The 22,107-nt window shown below is 38.5% G+C and overlaps 1 protein-coding gene across 1 annotated transcript in view; it reads left to right on the top strand.

Moving 5' to 3' along the window:
* The window catches only part of LOC135480843 (ribonuclease 3-like), a 38,211-nt gene extending 18,979 nt beyond the window's left edge, over window positions 1-19,232 (top strand). Inside the window, exons 15-27 of the mRNA XM_064760773.1 lie at window positions 2,105-2,212; window positions 2,568-2,706; window positions 3,555-3,675; window positions 4,206-4,305; window positions 5,095-5,197; window positions 6,195-6,364; window positions 7,865-7,968; window positions 8,722-8,827; window positions 9,655-9,796; window positions 11,004-11,086; window positions 14,654-14,760; window positions 15,288-15,433; window positions 18,487-19,232. Coding sequence (XP_064616843.1) covers window positions 2,105-2,212; window positions 2,568-2,706; window positions 3,555-3,675; window positions 4,206-4,305; window positions 5,095-5,197; window positions 6,195-6,364; window positions 7,865-7,968; window positions 8,722-8,827; window positions 9,655-9,796; window positions 11,004-11,086; window positions 14,654-14,760; window positions 15,288-15,433; window positions 18,487-18,620 — 1,563 coding nt within the window. The 3' untranslated portion in view covers window positions 18,621-19,232. The remainder of the gene's footprint in view (window positions 1-2,104; window positions 2,213-2,567; window positions 2,707-3,554; window positions 3,676-4,205; window positions 4,306-5,094; window positions 5,198-6,194; window positions 6,365-7,864; window positions 7,969-8,721; window positions 8,828-9,654; window positions 9,797-11,003; window positions 11,087-14,653; window positions 14,761-15,287; window positions 15,434-18,486) is intronic.
* Window positions 19,233-22,107: the final 2,875 nt, after the last annotated feature.

The following is a 22,107-nucleotide window of genomic DNA, read 5'->3' as shown; positions in this document are numbered from 1 at the left end:
GTTAAGTCACATCACTGTCTTAGTAAGGATTTCCCCTATTTGTCTATAGAATATTATGAAAATGGTTATTTTTCAGTGAAATGATCTGATGACTTCTAGTTGTTTTAATGTATTTGTTTAGCTCCAAATCATGTGAAAACCCTAGGGGAAATGCTAACCTCAAAAACCCACCATAGAAAATGATTGCTTTTGTGGGATTTGTAGAAATGATAAAGTGCACAAAAACAAACATACTGTAATTGCTCAACCTTTTTGTATGTTTGCAAGGTGTTTATGAAGGTATTACTCTGTATAAGCCGATAAAATTATACTTTTTGTTAAGCCCCGACATTGACCAATCCAACCAATGTAGTTTTGTCTCCAACATCTAATTATAAGTGTGCATAATTTGCAATGAAAGCTGCTCTTTTATACGCAAAAAGTTGAGGAATGAGGGTAGTTGCCTTTCATTTGAGGTGCACATTATTTTTGACTTGATGTTCACTTGAAGTTGTGAACACGAGAGGTCTGTTGTACAGGATGGATTTCTGAGAGCTACTTGAGATATATACATGTATACATGGTATCCACACCTGGCATGCACATGTAGACGCTAGATTCAAACTGGAGACATTCATGGGACTCAGATTTTCTTTTTCAGTTCCTAATTTTTACATAGGCTACATTTACATGTACTACATTTAGTCCCCAGCACGAATCTGTCAGAAGTTTGCTTTAGCATTTTAACGTTTCAAGCGTCAAGATGTTCGATGTTCTTCTCCGCTTTTATGAAGAATCTGTACAACAATTTAGGGTTCATGTACATGAAGTCCTCCACTGAGAGGTTATAATAAGGAACCAGGACTGGTTTGCCTGGTGTCAGTATAATGTGACTGGGTGGGCTGTCATGTCTAGTGTCTGCAGCATGACAATTTAGTGATTGCAGCACTTTGGTGGCATGGACTTGCCATGCCACAAGAAGACACAGTATGTGTACACACACCTAATGACTCCTTGTCGTCATATGACTGAAAAATTGTTAAAGGAAAAGACCTCTAAAAATTGAAGTAGGCATCACTAAATAGACCACTTAAAACTATGCATAAATATACTTTAATTTATTTTTTCAGACTTTCGTTAAAGGCACTCAAACATTTGAATTCTAATGTGGGCTAAGGTAGGAACAATGACATCACAGGAAGTTTATCCAAGTTTATCTAATCAAGACACTGAATGTTGGAATAACTCTTTCTACCCATAAGTGATAGATTGCTGAAATAATGTTCCCAAAAGTTCCTTCCTTATGGTGGACATCGGGATAAAAAGGTGATGTGATGTCAGAGTTCCCAAATACAGTCAGTATGGCTCATAAAGCCCACCATAGTATTCAAATATTCAAATGCCTTTCAACACTCTGAAAAAAAAAAGTATTTTTACGCATAGTTTTCAGGTGTTTGTGTGATGAACCTTACTTCATCTTTTAGCTTTCTTTTACTTTAAAAGTGGAGAAAACATAAAAATGACATAAAGTTCAGATGAAAGAGTGTGAAAAAATATTCCTGAATGTGATCTTCAATATTTTTTCCGATTTTTTCTAAAGGAGAAAAAGACACTCGTATGGTGGGTATTTGGGACCATCTTTTGGAATTTATAGTCTTTGTTTATTAATGTCATAAATAAGGATGTGACATAGGTTTAATAAATATTTTTGAACTAGAATTTGTTTTTTTAAGCTAACAGATGTTTTAAACCTGCGTTTAGATCACATTTATATTTTTAATATGTTCTTAAATATTATCATAATTTAGATTAAATGCATTTGTTTCAATATAAACAACAAATTTACATTCAAATAAATTTATTAGATAAGCATCACATCCTTATTTAGAACATTTATTATGCAACAACGATAAATACCAAAAGTTGGTCCCAAATACCCACCATACGAAAATATTATCAAATATCTTTTTCTCTTAAAAAAAAAATCCAAAAAAAATATTAAAGGTCATATTTGCAAATGAGTTTTGATGCTCTTTCATCTGATTTTGACATCATTATTATGTTTTCTTCTCCTTTAAGTTTGATGTAAAACCACAGGGCTGACATGTGATCATTCTCTCCTCAGCATGCCATGTTACTGCCAGTCCTGATTTGTCACCTGAGATTCCACAAAGCTCTGGACAAGCTGGAGGAGAATCTGGATTACAGGTTCAAGGATAGAAATCTCCTTCAGGTCAGACATAGTTAATATATGTACTTTACCTCAGTATGTACGGACCTGTACTAGAATTCGTAGATGTTGGTTCAATCCCGGCTTTGGAGAGGGAATTTTTGAAATTCTTTTGCCTGAACTGTTTATGTGACTTTGATGTACATGTAGCTCTAAGTAGTCAAAGTTGCTTAATACTGTACATGAAAACATGTGCAGCACACGTGGGAAACATTGTCAGTTAACCAATCCGGAACAATCAATCAATCAGTAGTAATGAGACACCTGATTTCATAGAATCCTCAGTGCAACAAGAAAAAGTCTAAAATGTATAATGGCTGAGCTTTGAAATCTGTCCTTCTGTGTTGTCTTTTCTCAGCTCGCTCTGACCCACACCTCCTACAGGGTGAACTTTGGCACAAACCCTGACCATGCTCGTAACTCCCTGTCTAACTGTGGAATACGACAGCCGGAATACGGAGACAGGAAAATACACTACGTCCACACACGCAAGAGAGGTGAGCTGAACAGCAGTTGATATTCTTAGATTCTTGGTTGAAAAAATCATACTTCAGTTTGTGTGGCTTTACCGTTAAATGTTTTATCTTAAATTTAGATTTAATTTTATTTGAGTGGTGTATAGAGAATTAAAATTTCTCACAAATAATACAAAAATTTTTCCTTCGTTGGATAGAGTTTCAGAACTGCCAGTATTATCACCCTTTTATAAACAGCTTGTTTTGGGCTGTCACTCATAAAGATGAATTTGTCCTTTGACACATCTAAAGGTGAAGTCGGTGTACTTTTGGGTCTGAACCTTCAGGTATGAATATACTGATTGACTTGTACAGATTGGGAAGCAACCTTGACCTCTGACCCCATTTTGACTTTACCTGTTATATAGGCCAACATAATCTTGCCCTCTGACCTCTTTAAGGGTGAACTGATTAAACATTGGCATTTATGTTTGTGTCTGACCTTTCAGGTGTAAAAATATTGCTTGACATCATGAGCCGAATGGGAAACAAAGATGAAACAACCTTGACCTATGACCTTATTTTGAACTGTCTTTCTTAAACATGGCCTTACCTGCGGACCTCTTCAGTGACATTTATATTTCATCTGTCTATAATACCTTTCAGGTATAAACATACTGATTGATATCATGTCCAGAATGGGCCACTAATTGGGGATGACCTTGACCTCTGACCTTGCTGGTGACATTTACGTATCGTGTCTAAAATACCTTTCAGGTATAAACATATTGATTGACATCATGTCCAGAATGGGCCACTAATTGGGAATAACCTTGACCTCTGACCTCGCTGGTGACATTTACGTATCATGTGTCTATAATACCTTTCAGGTATAAACATATTGATTGACATCATGTCCAGAATGGGTCACAAAGATGAGACGACCTCAGAAATCCCTCACAACGAAAGACTGGAATTCCTGGGTGATGCTGTCGTGGAATTTGTGTCCAGGTTAGGAAGCTTTGTTTTCCCCTTATTTGTGTTTGATGATAAGATTAGGCAAGCTATTGACTACCATCTTCCATCATTCTATGGAAGATTTGTTGCAGTAATCTACCTGGGCCACTTTAACAAACTCTGTCATGGTGGAATCATACCAAAGACTTTAAAAATGTTGTTTGTTGCTGCCAAATTTGGCACTCAGCAAAATGCAAGGGAAACAGGACTGTTGGAGCGGTGTCAGTATAGTGTGACTGGCTGAGGTGTCCTGCCTGGTGTCGTTGGCATGATGGTTTAGTCGGGGCATGATCTCGCCTTGCCACAAGAAGACATTTCATTTACAAACACCTAATAACCCTGCGTCGTCATATGGCGCATGTGCATGAAGGCAAGTAAGGCACCTACCCAAGCCATTATACTGATACAGGTCAACCAGTTGTTGCACTATCCCCTTCATGCTGAACACCAAGCGAGGAAATTAAAGTTTTAGGTGTGACTCGATCAATGATTCAGTCAATCAATCAATCACTGTCTGATTACAGCGTTCACCTGTTCTTCATGTTCCCCTGGCTAGAGGAAGGAGGTCTCACAACTTACAGAGCTGCTATAGTCCAGAACCAACATCTGGCTGTTCTAGCAAAGGTAAATGATGTTCAAGGTTTCATTCAGCTGTGAAAAGCAAGGAGGATTCTCTGTCTTTCTAGAGCCATTTTCTTTCATACCAATAGTGGACAAAATGCTAATATATTGCTCAAGTATTGCTAAAAATATGCTCAAGTGCCTATACCCTCTCTCTTAAATTTTCTCACCCTGTACAGTACTAATTCTGTTAAATTTCACCACCTAATGCCAATTGTAGTACTGTACATTGTGTCGCCCAATATCGAACAGTTGCGGATCTTTGTCTCCAAACTCATTTTCCGCCACCCATTGTTAATTAAATTTCTAGAGTGGGTTTTCAATCATGACGTCATCATGATGAGCTGGGAAGGGAGCATTTGACATCAATAAAATAATGTCAGGGTCCTGTGCTGTTCCTGCTAGTTGGTATTTGAGAGGTCCTAGGAGTCTAAAGCAGTCTAAAATACATGTAAAAACTACCCTAAATGATCTTTCGTTGAACTTGCCAGTTTTTCCTGATTCTGAGGGTTCTGTTGTGTTTATAAAGGTGTTTATAAAGGTGTTATGAGGTTTGTTGGGAAAATATGATGGTATTCTACTGGAAAACTGTTTCAGCACCAAAAACAATGTTTTGTGTTATTTGCATGTATTTACCTCTAAAAATGCAAATTTGTGGGTGAAATTTTAGGTTTTTTAGGGTATCACTGGTCTAGAAGGTTGAGAATTTCACAACTGACTGGGATCAGTATTGCTACAGACTGCAGGGACTCATCTCTTGACTATTAGTTGTAAAATATGTCCTTGTTTCAGAAATTCTTCCTGCAGGACTTCATGCTATATGCCCATGGCCCTGACCTGTGCCATGAGTCTGACCTCAAACATGCCATGGCCAACTGCTTTGAGGCTCTGATGGGTGAGTTGCGTGAGATTTGTCCATTTAGGGGGGATGGTTGTGGGTTCGCCCCACCCCCACCCCCACCCCCAACTATAATGCTGCCCGCTATGGTATGTGAAATATTCTTAAGTGTGGCATAAAACACAGATAAATAAATAAATTAATCCAGTTTTGGGCTGTCATTGAAAATATATTTTGGGGGGGTAACTGACCCCTCCAAAAAAGAACTCTTAAAGTTTATTGTTGTTTTTCTTTTTTGTTTCATTTCTTTAAAAGCATATCCTGAGATAGCTTTAATCAAAATAAAAAAAGTGTTTTTGATAGGGTTGGATTAACACCAAGAAAGATTTTTTAAAGGATGGCCTTGCATATATGACATGTTTCACAGGTAAATTTGAAGTAAACGAACAAGGAAGGAAACTGCTGTCCTGAACATGAACAATTCTTGAGTACAACTTTAAACACCAATCATGCGGTTGCTGTGAGTTCAAGTCCAGCTCATGCTGGCTTCCTCTCCGGCCGTAAGTGGGAAGGTCTCTCAGCAACCTGCAGGTGGTCATGGGTGTTACCCGGGCTCTGTTCGGTTTCCTCCCACCATAATGCTGGCCGCCGTCGTATAAGTGAAATATTCTTGAATTGGGCGTAAAACACCAATCAAATAAATAAATGAATAAATAAATAAATAAACACTAATCTGTCAATCGTCTAGATGTAAATTACTTTGAGGTTCTTTTCGGTAGCAAGGTCTGTGCTGATTGCCTCTTTGATGTGTTTGTTTATTTGTTTGGTGTTTTACGCTGTACTCAAGATTTCCTCTTTGGGTAGAATGGCATCACATGATCTTACTGGAATGGTATACCAAAGACACCTGGTATAACATCCCACCCTGTCATAGCAAAGTTTTCTGACCCGACACTGTATAGTTTTCTGACCCGACACTGTATAGTTTTCTGACCCGACACTATATAGTTTTCTGACCCGACACTATATAGTTTTCTGACTGTTTTGTTTACAGGAGCACTATTTATTGATGGAGGCATAAAATTGGTGGACAGGATCTTTGGCCAGTGTCTGTTTGGAGATTCAAGCCTGTATTCAGTGTGGATGGACTTACCCAAACACCCCTTACAAGAGGAAGAGCCTAATGGTGACAGGCAGTGGGTTGAGTCCAGTCCAGCTTTACAGGTGGGATAATAAGGACTACTCGGCTAAAGCGTAAAAAATATAACCTTGAGTTAACAGTTATTCAGGGAGCTGGGTGGAAACAGGCCTGAATAACCACGGCCATGCTGTCTGATTTACTTGGTGACTCAGTAGGTTAATTTTTAATGTGGAATTCTTCTGAGCCCTTTGGATATGTGCCATGTTAAAGCAACCAGAAACATTTTTCTTACTTTGAAACCACTTTCATGGGTTAATAAATAGAGAGTCCACCTTGAAGTCGGTGAGACCCAAGATCAGACCCGGGTTGGGTTTTACCAAAGACTTTTAAAAAATGGTACTTGCTTCTGCCTTACTTGGTGCTCAGCACTGGGAGGTGACAGCCAGGACACAGGACTGATTGTCCCGGTTCAATATGATGTGACTGGGTGGGGTGTCATGTCTGGTGTCTCTGGCATGATACGTGTAATTCAGTGGCGGCAGCACTTTGACGTCGTATGACTGACAAATTGTACAAATTTTAAACCCCACGCATACATATGTACACATGCTTTACTTTGAACTACTATGGGGGCCTCTGTGGCCCAGTTGGTTAGCTCGCTAGCGCTGCGTAATGACACAGAAGCCTCTCACCAATGTGGTCGCTGTGAGTTCAAGTCCAGCTCATGCTGGCTTCCTCTCCAGCTGTAAGTGGGAAGGTCTGTCAGCAACCTGAGGATGGTCGTGTGTTTCCCCAGGGCTCTGTCGTCGTATAAGTGAAATATCCTTGAGTTCGGCGTAAAACATCAATCAAATAAATATATTACTTTGAACTACAATATCTCGGTTATGCAGCATCACAAACACAAAAAAGTTATGCTTTTAAACTTCATGTGGAATACTTCATCAATGCATGTATACATTTGGCCTGATGTTGTCTTTTTATAACCTAGGGATGCTGAAGAAGGTTTTGATTTGATTTGATTTGATTGGTGTTTTACGCCATACTCAAGAATATTTCACGGCGGCCAGCATTATGGTGGGAGGAAACCGGGCAGAGCCCGATGAAACCCACTACCAGCCGCAGGTTGCTGGCAGACCTTCTCACGTACAGCCAGAGAGGAAGCCAGCATGAGCTGGACTTGAACTCACAGCGACTGCATTGGTGAGAGACTCCTAGGTCATTACGCTGCGCTAACCGACTGAGCCACAGAGGCCCGCTGAAGAAGGAGTTACATTATTGAATATGAGAAGAATTATGAGAAGTGTGTAATTTGCCTGAATCTGAGATGCTGAAGGAGGAGTTACATTATTGAATATGAGAAGAATTATGAGAAGTGTGTAATTTACCTGAATCTGGGATGCTGAAGAAGGAGTTACATTATTGAATATGAGAAGAATTATGAGAAGTGTGTAATTTGCCTGAATCTGAATTATAAAAATAAGAACTATGTTTGTGACACTTGTATTAGTGAATGAAAATCCCATATCAGGATATTGTTTGCAAATGTCTTTGTCTAATGAATGAAACCATCCTGTTTGCAGAAACTAATGAAGTTTGAAGAAAGCACGGGCATTAAGTTCAACCATATGAGGTTACTGGCTAGAGCATTCACCCTGAGGAATGTAGGTTACAACAACCTGACTCTGTAAGTGAAGATATTGGTTTGAGCAACAGTTATGAACAGGGAAGTGTTCAGAGCTATTTTGACACCAGTAGATGTTATGGGAACCCAAAACTCCTGTCCCAAACGTGATTAAAATTTTATTTGATTTGTTTGGTGTTTTATTCCGTACTCAAGAATATTTCACTTATACGACTGTGGCCAGCATTATGGTGGGAGGAAACCAGGCAGAGCCCGGGGGAAACCCACGACCATCCGCAGGTTGCTGATTTTGATCTACAGATATGAGCATGACTCAGTCATTTCTCCCATGACTTGACTACATCAGTTGGCATCTGTATTTTCCCTGTTGGCTACATGCACATGTCTCTCTCCCACAAAAGTACTTTTAGGGGCAAATAAATATCATGAAGTACTGTTTTGGTGCAAAAACTTATATTTTTTAGGTAGTGCATCACGCTACTAGTAGTACCTTCCAAATAAACCTTAGAGCACCTTTCTAAAATGTGAGCAAATTATTAGGTCATTTAGGGTATTTAACTAATCAGAACAATTTTCATGATCACAGTCAGAGGCCAAAATGTTTATGAGAGAAATGGTTAACTGATCAAACATATTATCAAAGATCAAAATCACAAGCCAGGATGGTTTAGAAAGATTACAACAACTGGATGCCTATAAACTTAATAAGTAAATCTCCCCCAACAAATCTGTCCATTGTTTTATCTGATCAATCAATCAATCCACTCATGCATCCATGAACGGTTTACGTTTCAGTGGTCACAATCAGAGGTTGGAGTTTCTGGGAGACACTGTACTACAACTGGTCTCCTCAGATTACCTGTTCAAACATTTTCCTGATCATCATGAAGGTCACCTCTCTGTAAGTATAGAATTTCATACGCTGTAATCTTGTTTGTTCCATCGGCCAGTGACATTATGGTTTTGTGGGCATTTATTCTCTATTTCAGTGCATACACCTAAATCCTTCACAAATTTGACCAGTAACCGTAATTCTTCAACCTTTTCAACTGCTTCTGCAAGCAATATTTTGAAACATTCTGAGAGAACTATGGGGCATAGGAAAATGATTTGCACAGTTTTATGAAGCTTGCATCTTTAATGTCACAAACAAATTAATTTTGGGGTCATTTTCGTAATAATTGTACACAGAAATTCCTCTGGAAAAAGTGCTTTAGTGGTTGATAAGGTTGAAGATTTACAGTACGTAGAATTTGAGATAAAAACTGAAGACAGATTTACAACATTTTGAAGATTAAAAAACGAATGTTCCAGTAGTTGCACATGGAGGCTTCATGGAAGCCCTAAAAGAATAATCTTCTAAATATGTAAAAACATTTTACTTACACTAATTCCTCAAACTTTTGTCATATAAAAGCAACTGTACAGAAGAAGCGATGCGCTGATTTGGATAAAGTTTTCTTTTTTGTGGCATGGTGAGGACCCAGATCAGGATTCTAATCCAAAATGGTCTTTATGGGTTTTCACCACTGATTTCTTCACTCTTAGTCCAAAAACCATGAAAAAGAAACTGTATTCAAAATTTCATCAAAATCCTTCCATAACAATTTCACAGACAGAGACAAACCAGCGATGAATAAATGTAAGAAGTTAAATTTCAGGTGTTGTTCAATGTTGACAGTAAGTCGAAACCTAGGCATGATGTTTTTCTATTTCCCTGTGTTTCAGCTGTTGAGAAGTTCCCTAGTGAACAACCGTACCCAGTCTATTGTCTGTGATGACCTGGATATGACAAACTATGTGATATATGCAGATGCGAGAGGTGCCAAGATTAAAATGAAGACCAAAGAAAAGGCAGATCTGTTAGAAGGTGAGCAGAAGATAGTCATATTAATGATTAGCATATCAGTTTTTTTTGGACTGATTGACTGTTTTATATTGATAGTTAAAGGTCTAAAAAGATCTATAAAAATCATTTCCACAGATGATATAATAAATATGACAAAGACCACGTGTACAGAAAACTCAACTAAGCAAGTAAAATAGCTTTTTTTCATACAATTACCAGTATATGAAAATTATGTAAAACTTAAAGCAAGTATTACATGTATATGTAGGTGATTGAGTATGAAGGTCCTGAATGCTAGAATGGGCTAGATTCTATTGTTAAATCTCCATGTTACGTATTGAATATACTTTGCCAGTACTGAAGATCCAGTAGCCCTGTCAAGAACCTGTTTAATCAAGAAAATGTAGGATAATGCAGGCTTACATGAAATAGGCATGAGATTTTTCATCTGGTTGGCTCATTTCACAATCTTTTGTTTAAAACTTGGAAAAAAAAAAGCAAATGGTTTCATGAAAATAGGTGATTTTACTAATGTAGTTTGGCAAAGGTATTTTCAGACTTTATTGAGAAAGTGCAGACTTTTTTCTGACCATCAGCTCCGATACCTGATGTGATCACGTATGCTATTCCTTTGATTTCATTTTAGACATTTCATCAGCATGCTGAATAGTATTGTAGACCTTTTCGTCAACATGCTGAATAGTATTGTAGACCTTTTCGTCAACATGCTGAATAGTATTGTAGACCTTTTCGTCAACATGCTGAAAAGTGTTGTAGATCTTCTCGTCAACATGCTGAATAGTATTGTAGATCTTCTCTTCAACATGCAGAATAGTATTGTAGATCTTTTCATCAACATGCTGAATAGTATTGTAGACCTTTTCGTCAACATGCTGAATAGTATTGTAGATCTTTTCGTCAACATGCTGAATAGTATTGTAGATCTTTTCTTCAACATGCTGAATAGTATTGTAGATCTTTTCTTCAACATGCTGAATAGTATTGTAGATCTTTTCGTCAATATGCTGAATAGTATTGTAGACCTTTTCGTCAACATACTGAATAGTATTGTAGACATTTCGTCAACATGCTTACTGGCATTGTAGATATTACATAACTGTGGTAACCAGTCTTATATACATTGTATCAACATGTTCACTACATTTATGAATTATGCATGTATACAATGAAAAGCAGTGCACTGATTCAGTTTCACTTTCGGTTTCAGCCTTTGTAGGAGCTTTGTTCATTGATCAGGACCTGGAGTATTGCCAGGTGTTCTGTGGAGTCTGCTTCTTCCCCAGGCTCAAGGTACGCTTCTGTTTTATGTGGAAATTTGATTTGCTTTTGAATTGTGTGGAAATTTGATTTACTTTTGAAATTGTGTCAAAATTTGATTTCCTTTTTTTTGTGTATCAATTTCATTCCCTTTCGAATTGTGTGAAAATTGGATTTCATTTTGAATTGTGTGTAAATTTTGATTTCCTTTCAAATTGTGCATAAATTCATTCTTTACCATATGTATTTGTAATTTTTTTTAGTTATTTATCAGTGGTGTAATTTTGAGTAATGAATGCTTTCGTGCCAAAAAAAACACTGGAAAGATGGTATATATTGTTTTATTAAGATACATGGTTTTTGACCCTTACACTGTAAGGTTAATCATAAGACACTAAAACTGCAATCAGCTGCAGGTACTCCCTGTGTTAGCATCAGGAGACAAGCCAGGTGTCCAAAATGTCAGTATAACATGTCAGTGAAATTAGCTCCCAGTTCCCAGTCCGACATTCACGTGTGAACTTAGCTAACTGTTCCCGGTTCCTGGTTCAATATTCAAATCTGAATATTGAACTGGGAAGTGGAAGTTAACTTCAAATATTTATTGTAATATTCTGCTCTTAATATTGCACCTTTTGGTACCAAACATGGTATATATACACTTTAATACGTGCCGCACCGGATGGTACCAGTAGTTTCCAATTATGACGCTAGAGGGCACATGTGCAGATGAACATCGAACTGGGAACAGGGTCTTACCATCTCTTAATATTGCACCTAGTGGTACCAAACATGGTATGTGCACACTTTAATACGTGCCGCACCTGATGGTACCAGTAGTTTCCAATTACAACACGAGGGGGCGCATATGCATGTGAACATCGAACTGGGAACCGGGTCTTACCATCTCTTAATATTGCATCCAGAGGTACCAAACATAGTATGTGCACACTTTAATACATGCGGCACCTGATGGTACCAGTAGTTTCCAATTACAACACGAGGGGGCGCATATGCATGTGAACATTGAACTGGGAACCGGGTCTTTACATCTCTTAATATTGCATCCAGAGGTACCAAACATGGTATGTGCACACTTTAAAACATGCCGCACCTGATGGTACCAGTAGTTTCCAATTACAACACGAGGGGGCGCATATGCATGTGAACATCGAACTGGGAACCGGGTCTTTACATCTCTTAATATTGCATCCAGAGGTACCAAACATAGTATGTGCACACTTTAATACATGCGGCACCTGATGGTACCAGTAGTTTCAAGTTCTGTTAAAAAGGAGCGCATATGAAGCTGAACATCAAACAAGGATCTCGGTCTGTACAGGTGTTATCATTTCACCTACAGGTACCAAACCTAATACATGCACATTTTTATACATTCCGCACCTGATGGTACAAGTAGTGCCAAATCCCGACATTATGGGGCATTCTGACGGAAAGTAGTTAATTTTTCAGCTTGAACCAGAGATGAGACTTTTTTTTTTGCATACAGCACAAATTTGCCATGCATTTTATTGAATAGACATTGAATCTGGAAATAGAAGTTTGCACCCTTAAAGTGTTCATAAAATTTGAGCAAGACTTCGCTGGCTGGAATAGTTAATACTTTGGCTCGTGAAACATTGAAAATTGTGATAAATTTGCCAGCTTGCTTGAATCCACATCTTGCTATTTTGGCTGTTAAACCTCTTGTATAATGCTAAAACTGCCCTACATATGCTATTTGAAAGTATGAACATAATATCCGTCTTAGCAGTTCACATTCAGCATCTTTGCATTTTTGATATTTTTCTAAAACTTGCTTAATCACAATGATGTTGCGCATTAAAAAAAAAAAAACAATTTAATGTACTCAATATGCATAATTACCTTATTTTGCCACACAACGCACTTGGATAACACAACAGCTGTACCACATGTATATTCTATCTATAAGTGAACACATAACGTCCATATTTAAAGCAGTTCTCATGTAACAGTTCCGCACCCCACTAGTTGCTTTAATGATGTATACACATAACTGTGTTGCTGGTTTTCAGAAATAATTATTAAAATTATGAAACTCATAAAATGACGGATATGTTACATCATGTTTAACCCAGTGTAATTCAACGTCTGTCTTATAAAACACAAAATGATTCACTAACCTCAATTGATCAATCTGAAAATGGTTTTCCGTCGTTAGCAAAACCCTTTCTGGTGCAGAGAAACAATAAGGTCTGCAGAATTACCTCAGCCTGACGTGTAAGAAACGCCTAGACAACATGGATCAAACCCTGTTTGCAAATCCACATGACTCATGAAGGCCTGTAACTTCCAATGACAATTTTGCTCTCTCTCCCCCGGGGCTCTGCCCGCTTTCGTCCCACCATAATGCTGGGCGCCGTATTATAAGTGAAATATTCTTGAGTACGGCGTTAAACACCAATCAAATAAGTGAATAAATCAATCAATTTTCCTCTCCACATCTCATCAAAATCCTACCATACATTCGAGAAAACATATATTCACGCGACGCTACATGTACACAGAGACACCGGAATGTTGTTGAATATAATGTTCAATCTCCAAGCTAGTTACAAGGAAAGCACAATTTCGCAATAACAGCTAAAAACATCCCTCAAGACATGTCTCTGGCAGAAATATGGGATGAGCGAGTTATTGTTGTTTTTTTTTTGGTCACTTGTAATTATCCAAATGGCAAATTCACATAGACTTGTCTCTTCTGTTCCCTTTATGTGATAAATTAGCTGCCACACTCCACAGGTATCAATGGATTGATAATCTTCGGAGTCTGCGACAAAGGATTGCTAAAATTTTACCAACCAGCTGATCAACCAGCTGACCAACCAGCTGACCAACTGGCTGACCAACTGGCTGACCAACCAGCTGATCAACCAGCTGACCAACTGGCTGACCAACTGGCTGACCAACCAGCTGACCAACCAGCTGACCAACGGGCTGACCAACTGGCTGACCAACCAGCTGATCAACCAGCTGATCAACCGGCTGACTAACCAGCTGACCAACCGAATGACTGACCTGTAGGGCTTCTTAGTAGACTCTAATAATTCTTTGTTTTACCCCAATTCCTCAACCATATGAAAGAGCAACTTCCAGTAAGATTTATGCACATTTTCAACTTGATTTTGGAGACAAAGCATTGGTTGGGTTGGCCAATTTGAGGGCTTCACAAAAAGTATAATTTTCACAGAATAATACCTTCAGTGTATGCTTGAATAAACACTTTGCAAACATGCAAAAAGGTTGAAGAATTACAGTAATACTTACCAATGCAGTCATTGAGAGTTCAAGTCCAGATCATGCAGGCTTCCTCTCCGGCCGTAAATGGGGAAAGTCTTGTCGGCAACATGCGGATGGTCACGGGTTTCCCCAGGGGTCTGCCCGATTTCACCTACGATAATGCTGGCCACTGTCATATAAGTGAAATATTCTTGAGTACGGCGTAAAACACCAATCAAATAAATAAATAAAATACATACAGTAATAGTTCTTATCATGTACTGCACACATGCTGTTTTCATTTCCCCAGTCATTCTGATTAGTTTGTATTGTTCACAGGACTTCATCCTGAATCAGGACTGGAATGATCCCAAATCTCAGCTTCAGCAGTGCTGTCTGACCCTGAGAGAGCTGGATGGCGGTGATCCAGACATCCCTGCTTACAAGTGAGTACAAGGGGAGGTTACTCTGTAGAGCTGAAACCACACTGAAACGAAAGGATTTTGTCCACTTATTCAAAACAAAAATTTGTTTGCTGCATGTTGAAAAAAAAAAAGGGAAAAGTGTGGAAGAAGAATAAAGGATTTTTACGTCTTTTTATGCTAAAAACTTGCATTTTTACCCAAGAATAACTTGCACTTTTACCCTAAAAAAAACCAAAGAAACATTTTGCATGCAGCTTTTGAAAACAACTACTACCACTAATAAAATTGCTGTCCCTTTTTGTTAACTAGCAACCCTTTGTGTGTAAAAAAAAAAAAAAGTAGCAGCTTGCCAAATCTCAGTTGGTATGTTTTTTGATTGGCTGAACACATTGCCCCAAGCCTTGACACACATTTGAAAGGTTACTGGGTTGTCCAGGTTAAATGACAGGAAGACATTGATAGAGTTCCTTAACCAGGTGGGTAGTTGGCCTCAAGATCATTGTACGCTATTTGTATTATTATTACATCTGATTGTTCGATGTTTTCAGAGTAATTGAGTCGACGGGGCCGACCAACACCAGAACGTACACAGTGGCGGTGTATTTCCGGGGAGAGCGTCTGGCCACAGGGACGGGACACAGTATCCAACAGGCAGAGATGTCCGCAGCCATGAATGCTCTGAATGATAGGAGAGGTAAGCTGGCCGTAACACTGTTAATTACAACTCTCCTCACTACAATGCTGTTGTCATGGTTGTTGTGAGACAACTCTGCCTCACTACAACACTGTCATCATGGTTGTTGTGGGACAACTCTCTCTCACTACAATGCTGTTGTCATGGTTGTTGTGAGACAACTCTGCCTCGCTACAACGCTGTGGTCATGGTTGTTGTGGGACAACTCTCTCTCACTACAATGCTGTTGTCATGGTTGTTGTGGGACAACTCTCCCTCACTACAACGCTGTTGTCATGGTTGTTGTGGGACAACTCTGCCTCACTAAAACGCTGTCATCATGGTTGTTGTGAGACAACTCTGCCTCACTAAAACACTGTCATCATGGTTGTTGTGGGACAACTCTCTCTCACTACAATGCTGTTGTCATGGTTGTTGTGAGACAACTCTGCCTCGCTACAACGCTGTGGTCATGGTTGTTGTGAGATAACTCTGCCTCGCTACAACGCTGTGGTCATGGTTGTTGTGGGACAACTCTGCCTCACTAAAATGCTGTTGTCATGGTTGTTGTGAGACAGCTCTCCGTCACTACAGTGCTGTTGTCATGGTTGGTGTGGGACAACTCTCCCTCACTACAACGCTGTTGTCATGGTTGTTGTGAGACAGCTCTCCGTCACTACAACGCTGTTGTCATGGTTGTTGTGAGACAACTCTGCCTCACTAAAATGCTGTCATCATGATTGTTGTGGGACAACTCTCCCTCACTACAATGCTGTTGTCATGGTTGTTGTGAGACAACTCTCCCTTACTGAAATGCTGTCATCATGGTTGTTGTGGGACAACTCTCCCTCACTACAATGCTGTCTTCATGGTTGTTGTGAGACAACTCTGCCTCGCTACAATGCTGTGGTCATGGTTGTTGTGGGACAACTCTGCCTCACTAAAACGCTTTCATGTTTGTTGTGGGACAACTCTCCCTCACTACAACGCTGTGGTCATGGTTGTTTTTGGACAACTCTCCCTGACTACAATGCTGTTGTCATGGTTGTTGTGGGACAACTCACTCTCACTACAACGCTGTTGTCATGGTTGTTGTGGGACAACTCTGCCTCACTAAAACGCTGTCATGGTTGTTGTGGGACAACTCTCCCTCACTACAACGCTGTTGTCATGGTTGTTGTGGGACAACTCTCCCTCACTACAACATTGTTGTCATGGTTGTTGTGGGACAACTCTGCCTCACTACAATGCTGTGGTCATGGTTGTTGTGAGACAACTCTGCCTGCAGTGTTAGAAGTGAAGCTCATGTGGAATTTGAAATTTATGCCTGTTTCCCTCCCACCATAATGTTTGCTGTCTGTGTCTAAGTGAAATATTCTTGGGTACGGTGTAGAACATCATTCGGATAAATCAATAAATATGAAATTTGTTAGCTTGTGACAGATATATGCATGAATAGATATAGTGTGATACTGGATGTTAAATGTAAAGGGCCTAGCTCATGCTGGCTTCCTCTCCGGCCGTCCTTGGGAAGGTCAGCCAGCAAGCTGCTGATGGTTGCCGGTTTCCCAAGGTCTCTGCCCAGTTTCCTGGCGCCATGCTGGCTGCTGTCGTATAAATGAAATATTCTTGAGTACGGCATAAAAGACCATTCAAATCAATCAATAAATAAATAAATGTAAAGCTAAATCAGACCAGTAACAAGAATATGGCTTGCAGTGTATAATAACATGATAACCAAGCCTCTGATTGCAAAGACAGTGAGAAATCTGAAGGTTTTCATCACTGAAACTATTGATGTAAGTACGTACAGATGTGTGCAATGTCAGCATTGTGACAATTTGGGGGGCACATTTTTGTGCGTGTTGAGTTGAAACACGTATTGTAATGAAGATGGTTTTTATGAGGGAAAGGTCTGCTGTGTAATTACTTGACCTAAAATTTCCTCGATCTTTTCACATATGAAAGAGCAACTTTCATTGCAATATTTGCACATTTTTAATTCGATTTTGGAGGCAAAACTACATTGATTGGGTTTCATAAAAAGTATAATTTTACCAGTCCGTTCAGAATAATGCCCTCAGAATGTGTTTGAATAAACACCTTGCAAACATACTAAAACAATTACAATACTCATTTTACATGACAGTTCTGCTGATCAAAGAAAAGTGTTTTATGTAAGGCAGAAGTATATCCTTCTGGAAAAACATACGTTTCAGCACAAGCGATCATATTTTGTGACATATATTTGCATCTAAAAATGCAGTTTTTGGGGTTGAAATTTTCATTCATCTGAGGCCATTGTTAAAAAATTCTCCAAAGAGCTATCGGAAAAAATAGCGGCGGTTGAAGGGGTGGTTTTTTTTTTTATTTGGCTAATGAAAAAGATATGCTTACTTAAATTGATGGGCTCCCCTGTGTTTTACCTTACTTAGTGACGATTGGTTTTAAGGGAGAAAACTCTTCAGAAATCGTGATAAGATGGGTCATAAAATGAGAATGGGTTTATCTCATTCTGCATGTACATAGATGGGGTTTAGTGCTCCTCATCTCTGCATATACATAGGTGGGGTTGAGTGTTCTTATCTCAGTCTACATGTACATAGATGAGGTTTAATGCTCTTTATCTCAGAGTCTACATATACATAGATGGGGTTGAGTGTTGTTATCTCAGTCTACATGTACATAGATGAGGTTTAATACTCTTTATCTCAGAGTCTACATATACATAGGTAGGGTTTAGTGCTCCTTATCTCAGGGTCTACATGTACATAGGTAGGGTTTAGTGCTCCTTATCTCAGGGTCTACATATACATAGGTAGGGTTTAGTGCTCCATATCTCAGAGTCTACATATACATTGGTAGGGTTTAGTGCTCCATATCTCAGAGTCTACATGTACATGTAGCTGAGAGCCTGGTTGAATAGAAGTCAGAGTTGCTCCTGATAGTTTGTTATTCTGTTTCAGATTTTCTTACTCTTTTTTCGAGTCCTTCCTTATTTTGTCATTTTTCAGTTTGAGATTTTCTTACTCTGTTATTCAGCCCTACCTAATTTTGTCATTTCTCGCTTTCAGAGTTGTTTCCCATTCTGGAGCATCAGAAGAGATTCTTGGCCAAAAAATACAAGAAAAAACGTCCCCGGAAATACAGCGGAAGTTTGAAGGAAATCTACAACAAGGTCAAGGATAGTGGCCCAGAAAGTCCGTGACTTAGTCCTGAAACTGCTTGATAAAAACACAGTCTGCAAGAACAGTAAACAAGAGAGAGGAAATGCATGTGATATGCACTTATATGTATATGTCATTGGACCGCATTCATCAGTGTCTGTTGTGGCTAACCAGTGTTACTTTGTGCTGGTTTTCTGGGTTGTATCAAACAAAGAATTCTCATATCACAAATTTATTTTGTCGTTATTATTAGAATAAGTTTTTGATCAACTTTTCATTGCTCTACATTAAAAAAAAAAAATTTTTTTTGTGCCTTTAACAGCAAAGAAAATTTAAGTCATGAAAACGCAGACAAATTTGATGACAATTTTTGATTTTGAACTTCTTTGACTTTGGTCCTTTCTGGCTGTACGTGGGAAGGTTTGTCAGCATCCTGCGGATGGTCATGGGTTTTCCCCAGGTTCTACCCAGTTTCCTCCCACCATAATGCTGGCCGCCGTCGTATAAGTGAAATATTCTTGAGTACGGCGTAAAACACCAATCAAATAAATAAATAAATAAATCTTTGACTTTGGCCACCCTTCTCTATTTGGTAACTGGGGGAGTTAAGGTAACCTGGTTTACCTCCCCCTTCCCTCCACGTCTTCTCAGAAAACATTAAATAGTGTTGGATTGTCTTTGGTATTACCGGGTTAGCGCGCTAGGGCAGCGTAACGACCCAGGAGTCTCTCACCAATGCAGTCGCTGTGAGTTCAAGTCCAGCTCATGCTGGCTTCCTCTCCGGCTGTACGTGGGAAGGTCTGCCAGCAACCTGCGGATGGTCGTGGGTTTCCCGTGGGCTCTGCTCAGTTTCCACCAACCATAATGCTGGCCGCCGTTGTATAAGTGAAATATTCACGAGTGTAAAACACCAATCAAATAAATAAATAAATAAATCAATTATACCGATAAATGTATTAAAACAGGCCAGAAATTATGACTGAATGGTGGTGGTGTATAACTGGGATAAACTGCTGAGTGCAGTATACTATAAATTTTCTGATTTTTATTATGATGGGTTGCATTTTATTCTGAGCCTTTTAATGTGTGTCAACCACAAAATCTATAGTCTATCTCTCTACATGTAGGATTGCAAATTGTTAGCCTGGTTAGCATTTATGGCTTTATTATAAAACTGTCACAGTTGAAATTATTCCATTTACATTTTTTTTTTATTGTAGTAATGTTTCCCTTTAAATAAGCAGGGGCACACGTGTAAACAGAACTGATTCAGGTGGCATGTCTTTCGAATGTTAAAAACTTGAGCCAAAGTATTAATCAGTTAGCCAAGGATTAAATTAAATAAATTAAACACCTGAAGATTTTTATTCTTCAAGTATAATAATTTGTCATGTTTAAGTATTTCAAGTAAAAACTGTCATTTAAACAGATGTACACCATCATTGCATTTCACAAAGAAACTTATTCTTTTTTCTTTGGTTTATCACATTGAGATTGTTATATTTCCCATTAATGTATCAGTGTTTACTATTATAGTAAATTACAATTTCTGCTTTTTTATTTAACTTTTATACACTTATTTGTAGGATGTTTACAGTTACATGTATTCTATTGTGTCTGGATTTTGAATGAGGTCGTCTGGCCCTCTACAAAGGGAAGCAAATCTTACAACTCATAAACCCGCATTGCCCAATAACTACTTGAATGTTGAACAATGTCATTCATGATTATTCATGATGATTGGGAATCACAAGAATTGTTAATCATATAAGTAGAGGGGATTGCTGTTGCTGTTACAAGAGAGGTGCATGGTTTACTTCCCTTTGTAGAGGGCCGGAATCCCATTGCATCATTTTCTGGAATATTTTAAGTGACACACATGACTTGATGATAATGAGAGCTTAAATTAAGCTGTTCTGAATTCATTTTGAGATTCAAATTTCTAATGAAGAGCAAGATTTATGTAAAACTTTTGACTTAACAGATTTTAAGGATTTTTTTTATTCATTTGAATTTTGTTTTTGTGGTTGTTTTCCCCACACCAGATTTTTTCATCACTAATGCTAAACTTCATGCAAGCAGGGATGAAAATTAGTCCAGAGCTTGTTTTAAATTAACTAAGGTTACAGTATGCTTTGCTTAATTAGATTGTCTGTATTATGGTTAGTTTGTAGAACACGGTCCTGTGTTGCTATGGAAGGTATGAGACAAAAAACAAGACAAAAGTTGTGCCAAAAAAACTTAACATACTTTTATGCCATGCAGTTTAGTAGTGTTTGTGTACAACAGCCTGTACAGAACGTTACCAATGAGATGATCGTTATTGTAATTGCATAATGACAGTTCTGTATAAAGTGCCATTCATGTTTGCTCTCTGCATTTTTTTAAGCAGTAGAACAGTAGCAAACATCCCATTGGCTGGTGCCCTTGCTTTTGTAACCAATCAAATTTGTATGAAGACTTACCTGCTCTGTGTCTTTTATAAATTAACCAATCGCGTATGTTCTAGACTTTATTTCACCAATGAGATGTCACAGAACATCATTTCTTCCTTGCGGACTGTTATTTGTAAAAGTGGAATTGTCTTATTTATTGCTACATGTATGTTTGTGTGAAAGGCTGTTTGAACATGGATTGGTGAGTGAACGTTTTTGCTACAACAACTGAAAGAAGTGCTACAGTAATAAACTTGAAATTACCCTCCAAAATGTGGTACTTGTCTTTGATTTTGATAATTTTGTGGAAGACCTTTTCTGATTAAGTGAGAGTTATGATAAAAATAGAAGATTATTTATTGATTTATTTCATACTCAAAAAGATTTCACTTATACAATGGAAACCGAGCAGAGCCCAGAGGAAACCGACTATGATTTGTGGGCAGATTGTCTCACAAGCTTGAAAGTTAGTTGTCTAAATCTGCAGGAAGCCAAAAAAGTCATATTAGTTTAGTGTATGAAACAAAGAAACAGGTAGACATGTTTATTTATTTATTTATTTCATTTTTGTGTAATGCCCTAATTATGAAAAGATTCTCACTTATATGGTGGCAACCAGTTTTATGGGTGGAGGAAACCAAGGTATTGATAGTACACGCCACGTGTGATAATATGCATGCTACATTTGTTGAAGGCAAGTTGTCCACAATGACCTTCATGCAAGACCACACCTGCTTGCCTAGACATGCTTACTGCACCCTATAAACGCCTGGTACATGTAATACATGACGAAATGATGAGCGTGCATGCTCACTGGTTATACCTTTAATGTGTAAGTGGGAAGCTCTTTCAGCAACCTGGTTGTGGGTTTACCTTGGGTTCTGCTCGGTTTCCTCCCACCATGCTGGCCGCTGTCGTATAAGTGAAATATTCTTGAGTGTGGCGTAAAACACCAATCAAATAAATAAATAAATAAATATACCAATAATGAGAACAGCCCGCACCTTACACTACAGCATGTACTCAGTAGAATTTATGAAAATTGCACTAAAAATGCTTTGTTCGCATCATTGATGATGCAAGCTTCATGAAA

This window comes from Liolophura sinensis, chromosome 13, assembly GCF_032854445.1.
Source record: "Liolophura sinensis isolate JHLJ2023 chromosome 13, CUHK_Ljap_v2, whole genome shotgun sequence".
Taxonomy (NCBI): Eukaryota; Metazoa; Mollusca; class Polyplacophora; order Chitonida; family Chitonidae; genus Liolophura; species Liolophura sinensis.
The sequence above is the reverse complement of the archived record's forward strand: the minus strand, read 5'-3'. Positions and strand labels throughout refer to the sequence as shown.